Below are 11,897 nucleotides of genomic sequence, written 5' to 3'. Positions count from 1 at the left end.
TATCTATTTTTATTTAAAAAGGTGCTGTTTTTGTAGACATTTGGAACGGTTGACTACATATCCTGCTGAGCTACAGTGCCATGGCACTATTTTTGTATAAATACATCCAGTAGTTAGAAGTAGACCTAGTGTGCATACATACATGATGTTGGCTGTTTCTTGTCAATAACATGTTCTAATACAAGTTGCAAGGAGAATTCTGTATTAAAGTTAAAAAAACCAACAGTTCACTGTTTAATTACTGTATATATTTGACAAGCCTATCTGAGCCATTACTGTATATATTGGACAAGACTATCTGCACCATTACTGTACATTAAAAATAACTGAGTCATTATTGTATTATATTTTTTATACTTTCTAAACCATTACTGCATACATTTTACAGGACCAATTAAGACATTACTGTATTTTTAAAAATATTTATGAGCCATTACTGGATATATTTACTGTGACTGTCTATGCTATTATTGTATATATTTGATACAACTATCTGAGCCATTACTGGATATATTTGCTGTGACTGTCTATGCTATTATTGTATATATTTGATACAAATATCTGAGCCATTACTGGATAAATTTGCTGTGACTGTCTATGCCATTCCTGTATATATTTGACACAACTATCTTAGCCATTACTGGATATATTTACTGTGACTGTCTATGCTATTACTGTATATATTTGATACAACTATCTGAGCCATTACTGGATATATTTGCTGTGACTGTCTGTGCTATTCTTGTATATATTTGATACAACTATCTGAGCCATTACTGGATATATTTACTGTGACTGTCTATGTGTTTACTGTATATATTTGATACAACTATCTGAGCCATTACTGGATATATTTACTGTGACTGTCTATGCTATTACTGTATATATTTGATACAACTATCTGAGCCATTACTGGATATATTTACTGTGACTGTCTATGCTATTACTGTATATATTTGACACAACTATCTGAGCCATTACTGGATATATTTACTGTGACTGTCTGTGTTTACTGTATATATTTGACACAACTATCCAAACCATTACTGGATATATTTTACAAAAACTATTTGAGACATTACTGTATTTATTACCTACGGGGGCAAACATATCAGGTTGATAAAAGTCTCATGTGCCCTAGGGTCACATCTCGTCACGATACTGTCTATTGTTTCAGTCTTCCGGACAGCAATGTTGACATCATTTGAATCTTATTGTGATGTGAGGTCGGAATGTCACACTATAAACAAAGCCATAGCTGAAGATTGTCAATGTCATTTGACAAATTGTGGTTCCGCTACTGTTGCAACTTGCTGTCCTTATACTGGTAAACACATAATTCGGCTCTGTATGTAGACATCTTCCTCGGTAATAAACAGAACATTAGATTCGCGTTATGTCATACAATGTCTCGTGTCGTTAATATTGTATGATATGAACACTCAAATAACATCCTCTATATGTTATAAATAACTATTTAACCATTACTGTACAAGATCGTCTGACCCATTGCTGCATATATTTGACAAGACTATCTGAGCCTTTACTGTGTATTTGACAAGAACATCTGAGCCATTATTGTATATATTTGACAAAAACTATATGAGACATTACTGTACATATTTAAAATAACTACATAAAACCATTACTGTACAAGATTATCTGATCCAATACTGCATATATTTGACAAGACTATGTGAGCAAATAATGTAATATAATTAAACGACTATCTGAGCTATAACTGTATATTTTATAAAGTTATCTGATCCATTACTGTATACTTGTATTTGACAGGGCTATCCGATGCATTACTGAATATATTTGACAAGACTATCTGTGTGATCACTGTATTAATAATAGTTATCTGAAACACTTCTTTATACTTGACAAGACTATGTGAGCAAATAGAGTATATGATTGAAGGACATTTTGAGCCATTATTGTACATATTTGAAAAGACTATCTGAGTCATTATTGTAAACATTTGACAAGATTATCCGAGCCAGTACTATTTAAACAATTACTGTACAAGACTATCTGATCCATTACTGTCTATATTTGACAAGACTATCTGTGCAATGTACCAAGACTGAACCATCACTGTATGTTAATAACATTTATCTGTGCCATTACTGTATATATTTGACAAGACTATCTGTGCAATGTACCAAGACTGAGCCATTACTGTATATTAAAGATATTTATCTGTGCCATTACTGTCTATATTTGACAAGACTATCTGTGCGATGTACCAAGACTGAACCATCACTGTATATTAATAATATTTATCTGTGCCATTACTGTATATATTTGACAAGACTATCTGTACGATGTACCAAGACTGAGCCATCACTGTATATTAATTTTTTTTTATCTGATCCATTACTGTACATATTTGACAAGACTATCTGTGCGAGGTACCAAGACTGAACCATCACTGTATGTTAATAATATTTATCTGCGCCATTACTTTATACTTGACAGGACTACCAGAGCAGATAGTGTTTATGATTAAGGACATTCTTAGCCTTAACTGTAAACTGGTATATTTGCTGGGCCTATCTGAGCCATTACTGTATAGATTTTATGTAACTATCTGAATCATTTCTGTGTATATTTGACAAGACTATCTGATCCATTGCTGTACATTTAAAATAACAAAGTCATTACTGTATATATTTTATAAAACTATCTAAAACATTACTGTATATATACTTTACAGGACTATCTGAGACATAACTGTATTTTTTTAAATACCATCACAACTATCTGATCCATTGCTGTATATATTTGACAAGATTATCTGTATATTTCAAATAATTATCTGTGCCATTACTGTATATAAAGACCATCAGTCATTGTTGTATATATTTGACAAGATTATCAGATTATTTATTATTATTGTAAAGGACATACTCATTCATTTCTGTGTATGTGTGTGTGTTTTGAAAATAAATGAATGTCCATTTAGATGTTTGAAGCAAAGAATCTATTAACAAGGAAATAAAGGAATATTTCCATGAATATATATATATATAATAGTGAAGTGAGGCTTGATAACAGCTGAGATATCTTGACGTACTTCACGATATTTATCCATGATGAAAATGTAAAGAATATATCAATAGCTATCTATATCAATCTATCTGAGCCATAACTGTATATTTAAGATAACCGAGTCATTATCGTATATATTTGACATGACTATCTGATCTATCATTGTAAATAGATTTAACATATCGACTCGAGTCAATACTGTATATATGTTATATACCTATCTAAACCAGTGAGTCTTTGTTTCTGGCAGAGGTTCCTAATGAATATGGTAACTATCAAAACCATTAGTGTATATATTTTATATAACTACCAAAACCGTTACTGTATGTATTTGACAAGAAGATCCATGCCATTACTCAAAATTTGACACAACTGTCTGTATACTTAATAAGACTTTTCACGCCCTTTTTTGACCTGGGGACAGAATAGATCCTTAGCACCCTACTGCTTTTTAAAGAAGAGACAACTGAATTGAGACTAAACCGACTTTGGATAAACTGACTTGGTTGATTGCTATTCAGTGCAGCCTGATGCCGAGAGATGTTGCTCTTACTTCCAACCACTGCGCACATATGAAATGTATATTTGAGAATATTGTACTTATATTAATATTCACATTTATTCTATATTGTGAAATGTCATTTTGTAAACATGAGAGCATGATTGCTAGAAAACTATAACACTGGGATGTATGAGAATGTAGCGTATTCATTATGGGGTACTTTATGTACATAAATGATGCATACCGTATTCGATCATAAGCGCCCCGCTCTAATAAGCGCCCACGGTGACATTTGCTAATATATTGGCTAGGGAACAATCCCAATACGCACTCATGTGTTATATGCACCCTTAATTATGGGCAATTAAATTATGGAAAAATATATCTGTTGTACATAAATATTTTAGCATAAACAACAATATTTATCTTTCAACTCGTATTTCGATTTTGAGAGAGCCCTGGGCGCTTATTACGTCAAATATGGTACACACTTGCATACATCTTGAAACTAAATGAATGTTCAATTAGATGTTTGAAGAGAAGAGTCTATTAACAAGGAAATAAATTAATATTTTCATGAATAGTGCAGTGAGGCTAGATAATAGATGAGATATCTTGACATACTTCAAAATATGTCATCCATGATGAAAATGTAAAGAATGAGGTTCATAAACAGATTGCATGTGTCCGAGTTCATGGAGCACACATGCTGTTCCTGGCTTCATTAGAAGTCTTCTATATCTTTGTCTTAAATGCTCTCTGATATATCGGATCATGCGTACACTACAGGGATACATGCTATTGTTGTTCAAGTGTGCCGGGGGCAGTCATAAGGTTGTTTATATGTGCCTGCTTGGAATTGATAACAACACGAAATACATTAAATCAATCTTGTAGCTGGATCAGCAGTTATCTAAAAAGTTTGCCTCTTTTTACATCTTCTTTCAACTTCTGAATCCCCATGTTTATTTTGGGAATCATACTGATCATTAACATGTTTAAATGCTTTTGATGTTTTCTGTCTCTGCAATAGAAACTAACACTCTCAGTCCGCTAATCCTTATAATGACACATAGAAAAACCTGTAAAAAGGGCAAAATTCTACTTGTCCTTGCGATTCCTCAACTAGAGGACATTTTGGCAAGGACTATAGGACCAATGCCAATTCTAACACTAATGCAAATGTTATTTACTCAAAAATGCAATGTGGTACATTCTGATGTCGAGTTGGATGTGTCGAACCATGGATAAGTCACCATTTTTTCTTGTCCTCAGGAGTTCACGACTATTAACTATTATTGATATAGATGTCAACCTGACATTGTTATATTTATTTATACAGTCAACTCTGAATGTATCATTGTTCAATATGCTTCAACTGTGCAAAATGTGCCTCATCCTCTGCACATATGTTGTTAGTACATTACTGTCAATTTCAGAAATGTATTCCGGCACTTGCATGCATCTGCATCATATCCATCTGGTAGCACTGATGTCAGTAAATATTGTTAGTATCAACAGTTCTCACTTGGTATTAGCTAACGTGTATCAATGTAAATAAAGTTCTTCCATTGTCCTATCTTCATCCTTCCAGTGTCTTTGTGATGAGTTGTGAGATACATTGTTGAGGCAATAACTTTATCACTCCAATCATTCGTGATTTGATTGAAAGGTGCATTGAACAATATTTCAGTTATACCACAGCATGTAAGCTATCAGCCACACATTGTAACCAACCAGACTTCACCAGTAATATACTATTCCGGAGAAGTTAAGGATCACCCGATTCTTTCATATTAGTATTATGGTTAGTTTTTATTGCCTTGAGTGAGTGAGTTTGGTTTTACACAGCTTTTAGCAATATTCCAGCAATGTCATGGCGGGGGAGACAAGAAAAGGGCTTCACACATTGTACCCATGTCATGAATCGAACCCTGGTCCTCGGTGTGACGAGCGAACGCTTTAACCACCAGGCTACCTGGCCGTCCCTTATTACCTTGACAGATTAACTATAGTAATATGAAAGCATAAGGTGGTCTTTTAACTTCTTTTGAGTAGTATATCTTAAAACAGAGATGCTGAGGAGGGATACTGTCCCTGAACCCCCACCAAGTGGTCTTGATGTCTGGAGAATCACAACAACACAAGACTACAATAAGCGTTTTTACTGTGGCATCAAAAGACCATGTGATGTATGTACAATGAACAATAGTAAACCGTGGCAAAATAGATATAAAATAGACAGCACAGCTGCATGATTCAAAAACATCATGTTTACAGGGAAGAGACAGCACAATTTATTCTCACATCCGTCCATTTCATTTTGCTATTACACTCAAGGGGAAATACATCTAAGACAGGATTGCAGGTTTCACAAAATAATCACTTCCACTCACTGTTCAACCTCACATACAACTGGCACACCTCACAGAACTGTGGCTGATGCTACAAGACAGACACATATGTATATACTAGCACTCTGAAATAGAACACATCAATAGCATCTTGGATGTTTACATGATTTCATGTGTGATTTACTTGAGACCTGATGCGATAAATCGCCCCTTCCCTTTGGATCAATGACTTTCACCTTTGTTTAGTGTACCAAACATGAGAAAGCCTTTCCCGTACTTTCATGTTCCAGACATCAGAAAGGCCTTCTTATAGCTTGCCTATCTGGACATGAGAAAGTCTTTCACTTCCCCTAGGCCTGCGTTCCTGACAACAGGCAACCTTTTATTTAGTTTTGTGGTCCATACACAAGAAAGCCTTTCCCTTATTTTTAGGTTCTGGAGAAATGAAAGCCTATCCCTTGGTTTTTGTAATCTGGACACGAGAAAGCCTTTCCCTCACAGTGATGGTCCCGACAACAATAAGCATTTTCCTTAGCTTTTGTTTTTCCACACAAGAGAAAGACTTTCCCTTCCCTCGGGTGCATATTTTGGAAAAACAGAAAGCTTCTCATTTAGTTTAGTGTTCCAAACAAGAAAACGCCTTTCCTTTCCCAAGGTTCGTGTTCTGGATAACAGAAACACAAAAATTTCCATAGTTTTGTGTTCTGGATATAATAAGTCCCTCGCTTAAGTTTGCATTCATCTTCAGACAAGAATACATCCAGTTGTTTGTTGTCCCTGCTGACAAGACAAAGTCTTTCTGGTTCTTCCTTTGTGTACATACATGTTTCCTTTCTTAATTTTTCAGTCATGTGAGCTGTCACCTTGTCGCTTGCTCTGTTTTCGTTTCCGCTTGTGCCGCGTCTGCAGGTAACGTTTCTGATGAGCCAATATTGGGAACAATTCTGCAAAACGAAAAAAGGACTTATGAACGCAGACAAGATGAAGAAACTATGATCATTGCAGGCAAGAATTATAAGGATGGATTTACCCAAAATCTATTCACTAATTTCACAGTAGCTTTCAACATCTTAATACAAAATTCATGTAGAAAAGTTTCCATTAAGGTATCACATAATAGGGGCTCGGATGGGATCTAAAAAGTCATTGGAGCCTTAATATAGATTTTTAGCCATACCACAAGAGACATTATTTATTTAGATATCGGTAACCGGATGTGTCATTAATAATTATAAACAATGTACAATTTATTCACAGCTGTCTCTCACAGTTGCAAAACTCCAAATAGTTTCACACACAGAGAGGACTATGCTGTGAAATGAACTTGTAAAGATGACGTACATAAAACTAGGGGTTAATGATTATCACTTCACAAAGCACTTATTAAAACCTCGTTCTAAAATTGAGTACCTATTCATGAGTGATAATCACCCGATTATCGCAGCAGTCAGCAGTATTCCAGTTATAAAGGAAGCCTGAAAGGTCTCACAGTCAATCAAGTCTCACAGTCAGTCAGGTCAGGTCACACAGCCAGTCAGGTCACACAGCCAGTCAGAGCAGGTTACACTGTCAGGTCAGGTCACACAGCCAGTCAGGTCAGACAATCAGTCAGGTTAAACAATCAGTCAGGTCACATTGTCAGGTCAGGTCACACAACCAGTCATGTCACACAGCCAGTCAGGCCACACAGCCACACAGGTCACACAACCAGTCAGGTCACACAGTCAGTCAAATCACATAACCAGTCAGGTCACACTGCCAGTCAGGTCACACAACCAGTCAGGTCACACAGCCAGTCAGGTCACACAACCAGTCAGGCCAAACAGCCAGTCAGGTCAGACAACCAGTCAGGCCAAACAGCCGGTCAGGTCACACTGCCAGTCAGGTCAGACAACAAGTCAGGCCAAACAGCCGGTCAGGTCACACAGTCAGTCAAATCACATAACCAGTCAGGTCACACTGCCAGTCAGGTCACACAACCAGTCAGGCCAAACAGCCGGTCAGGTCACACTGCCAGTCAGGTCACACAACCAGTCAGGTCACACAGCCAGTCAGGTCACACAACCAGTCAGGTCACACAGTCAGTCAAATCACATAACCAGTCAGGTCAGGTCACACAACCGGTCAGGACACACAGCCAGTCAGGCCACACTGCCAGTCAGGTCACACAACCAGTCAGGCCACACAACCGGTCAGGTCACACAGCCAGTCAGGTCACACAACCAGTCAGGCAACACAACCAGTCAGGCCACACAGCCAGTCAGGCCACACAACCGGTCAGGTCACACAGCCAGTCAGGCCACACAGCCAGTCAGGCCACACAGCCAGTCAGGTCACACAGCCACACAGGTCACACAACCAGTCAGGTCACACTGCCAGTCAGGCCACACAGGCAGTCAGGCCACACAGCCACACAGGTCACACTACCAGTCAGGCCACACAGTCAGTCAGGCCACACAGCCACACAGGTCACACAGTCAGTCAAATCACGTAACCAGTCAGGTCAGGTCACACAGCCAGTCAGGTCACACAACCAGTCAGGCCACACAGCCAGTCAGGTCACACAGCCAGTCAGGTCACACAACCAGTCAGGTCACACAACCAGTCAGGTCAGGTCACACAGGGTAACCACTCTAACCCCACCAGTCTGCTCTTCCCACATGCCTGGGGTACTGGGGCAGACAGCACTCCCACAGGGAACACAAACCCTTCCTTACCTGCTCTATTCTGCAAAGCATTAGTGGCTGCCTTCATCTCTGCCCGCTGGATGCTGTGACCCATGCCCGTGGCTAGCCGCTCCCCCCGGAAGTACACTGCCACCACGTACTGCCTGGTGTTGGTCGGACCACGAGACTCTATGACCCTGTGGAGAAATTGTGATAATGATGACACGTGTTCCATGTATGCCTGATCAACATGCAATCCTGCTCTTGAGGGCAGATTATGCATGTATAATTTATATATCAATTGTGTAGGATTTCTCATGTCCTTAGGGAGACCACATAGATTGGAGCTTTCTCTAAAGCCTGTCATAGTTTTTGGGTCAGACAACACTTATTTAGGTATGTCTGTCTCTCTCACTGTCAGACAAAACTTACTTACAGTGAGTGAGTTGCTTTCAGCAGTATTACAGTTATATCATGGCTTGTCAGCATAATGTGGGAGGAAAGCCTAAAGTGATGCAGGTCTCAGATGTTTACCACTTCGGTGAAACCCACGAGCACAGGGATGCAACTCTGCACAGCGAATCGCGGCGCACTTACTTACAGACAGGTATGTCTGGCGCTACACCGTCCAGCTCTCAGGGTCAGACAACACTTACTTATAGACAGGTATGTCTTGGTGAGTGAGTGAGTATGGTCTTACACAGCTTTTAGCAATATTCCAGCAATATCACGGTAGGGGACACCAAAAATGGGCTTCACACATTGTACCCATGTCAGGAATCGAACCCGGGTCTTCAGTGAACGCTTTAACCACTAGGCTACCCGACCGCCCCTAGGTATGTCTGGCTCTCTCAGGGTCAGACAACACTTACTTATAGACAGGTATGTGTGGGTGAGTGACTGAGTATGGTTTTACGATGCTTTTAGCAATATTCTAGCAATATCATGGTGGGGGGACACCAGAAATGGGCTTCACATATTGAACCCATGTCCGAGTCGAACCCGGGTCTTACGCTTTAACCACTAGGCTACCTGACCGCCCCTAGGTATGTCTGGCTCTCTCAGGGTCAGACAACACTTACTTATAGACAGGTATGTCCGGCTCTCTCAGGGTCAGACACCACTTACTTATAGACAGGTATGTCTGGCTCTCAGTGTCAGACAACACTTACTTATAGACAGGTATGTCGGGCTCTCTCAGGGTCAGACGACACTTACTTATAGACAGGTATGTCTGGCTCTCAGTGTCAGACAACACTTACTTATAGACAGGTATGTCCGGCTCTCTCAGGGTCAGACAACACTTACTTATAGACAGGTATGTCCGGCTCTCTCAGGGTCAGACAACACTTACTTATAGACAGGTATGTCCGGCTCTCCACCGTCCAGCTCTCTCAGGGTCAGACAACACTGCTGTAACTGAGACTTGGGGTCATTCCAGTCCTGGTTCATGATGAACATCTGGAAGAGCAATTTGGTTTGCTTTTATTATCATATCTGACATATCAATAGGGCTACGTTCTTTTTTTTCTTTCGCATCAAATCAGGACAGTTGTATAGCTTAGTGGTTGAGGCGTTAGCTCCTTACACTTAGGCCTGGGTTTGGTTCTCCTACCATATGGGTACTGCAGATAGTCACGGACACAACATTTACACAAGACTTCCCTGTCATTCCTTGTATACATCAGGTCACACGTTTTAATCTTATGTTTCACAGATATATTTCAGCTTTTCCGCGAATGGTCAGTCGAAATAAAATAAATGTCAATTAATTATTTATTTATTTATATGAAAGTCATTTTGCTGTAGAGTTAAAACTGCAGGTGGCCTTTTGAATCAGTGGTAGTAGACATGGACTATATATAAAATCATAACATTTAATATTGTATAAGAGGGTTTGTATTTCTAGCGGGAGACATTCTTAGACTGGCTGCTTTTCAGTAGAGGGAGTGAGTCTGTGAAACAAAAATAAAAAAAATGTGTAGCCTAACCTATTCAAACATCAAAACAATAGGTATGATTGTTATGATTCTAAGAAACTATCTCTGTTACATCATTTCCATGGCTGTCATCACACTAAATAAATCTTCAAATTTTCAACAGAAGTCCTCTTCACTGTCACCTATCAATAATCAGTTGTGCAGGTAATAGTATCTTGCTGCTTGAGCCTCTTGCATATGCGCAGGGCAGGAAACCTCACTTCTTTCCTGTGTGTACTAGTGTCAACAACAAACTTTCTTTGTTGCCACACTATGATTAAATCTTCTCTACGAACATTAAACTTATTGTCCTCAGAAGCTTAATAGAGTTTGAAAACAAACAACAACTTGTTTCTCCAAATTTGACTTTAATTGTTATTTCTAAAACAATTATTCCACACAATACGGTAAGAAGTATAATTTCTAAAGCTGTACTTAATCATGTTAACATTGTTTCATATTTTTGATAAATGATAATAATAGACTTTTTTGTGCTCGTTGCAGACATCTGTAGTCTACTGACTTGCAGTCACATGTACAAGTGACCCTGTCTTGGGCAGTAACGCGCTGCCACTCTCGCGTACACGTTATGTCCCATTTGCTGTACTTGTTTGGCCTGCTGATACATTGCTGGAATACTGTTGCAGCATCAGCAAACCTAAAAGCATGGATCACAATGCGGGCTGCATCCTGGCACAACAAAATTCTGTCGAGTGAACTGCAGATCTTTCGATGACTATTTTAACAACGCAAGTAAATGGAGGTTTTTATGAGTGTGATGCATGTCTAGGTGGCCATTTCTTTATTTGGAAGGGCAGTACAAAAACCTAAATGTTAAGAGTTTCAATATTGATCACCTTGGTAAACCAAGGACACAACTCTGCACAGAGCTTTCGGCTGAGCAAGATTTGTCCTACCTTGAGGTTGTTTGGTAAGAGTGAGTGAGTTGGGTTTAACGCCGCTTTTAGCAATATTCCAGCAGGGGACACCAGAATGGGCTCCACACATTGTACCCATGTCGGGAATCGAACCCGGGTCTTCGGCATGACGAGCGAACGCTTTAACCACTAGGCTACCCGACCGCCCCGTTAATTGGTAAGAATGTCTTCAGTTAAACTGACCTTCAGTCTTGGGAAGAAGCAGACATTGCAGAACACCTCACAATACTTCAGATCTTTGTCCACAAACAGGGCCCCCAGCAAAGCTAAAAGACGAATCAAGGCTATGAACACAGGAACAATGATTGTCCAAATAAAGATATCGATATTCAAAGGTCATGCTTGAAAAAAAGTTGTCAAAACAAAGAGGATGTCTTAATGTTTTTGTCTGCTCATACATA

General features: G+C 39.0%; 1 protein-coding gene across 3 annotated transcripts in view; it reads right to left on the bottom strand.

The window, feature by feature from the left end:
* Positions 1-5,709: 5,709 nt before the first annotated feature.
* LOC124124212 (ribonuclease 3-like) overlaps positions 5,710-11,897 on the bottom strand; it is a 50,388-nt gene continuing 44,200 nt past the window's right edge. For 2 of the 3 annotated variants that reach the window (XM_048388906.1, XM_048388907.1), the window contains 4 exons: positions 11,680-11,762; positions 9,934-10,040; positions 8,631-8,776; positions 5,710-6,857 (listed from right to left, as the gene is read on the bottom strand). In XM_048388906.1, coding sequence (XP_048244863.1) covers positions 6,757-6,857; positions 8,631-8,776; positions 9,934-10,040; positions 11,680-11,762 — 437 coding nt within the window. In that variant the 3' untranslated portion in view covers positions 5,710-6,756. Of the gene's footprint in view, positions 6,858-8,513; positions 8,547-8,586; positions 8,777-9,933; positions 10,041-11,679; positions 11,763-11,897 lie in introns of those variants that run through there. The other variant, XM_048388908.1, reaches the window with a different exon arrangement.

Source organism: Haliotis rufescens, unplaced genomic scaffold (assembly GCF_023055435.1).
Source record: "Haliotis rufescens isolate VD_foot unplaced genomic scaffold, xgHalRufe1.0.p SCAF_8, whole genome shotgun sequence".
Classification (NCBI taxonomy): Eukaryota; Metazoa; Mollusca; class Gastropoda; order Lepetellida; family Haliotidae; genus Haliotis; species Haliotis rufescens.
This window is presented reverse-complemented; position numbering and strand designations above follow the sequence as displayed.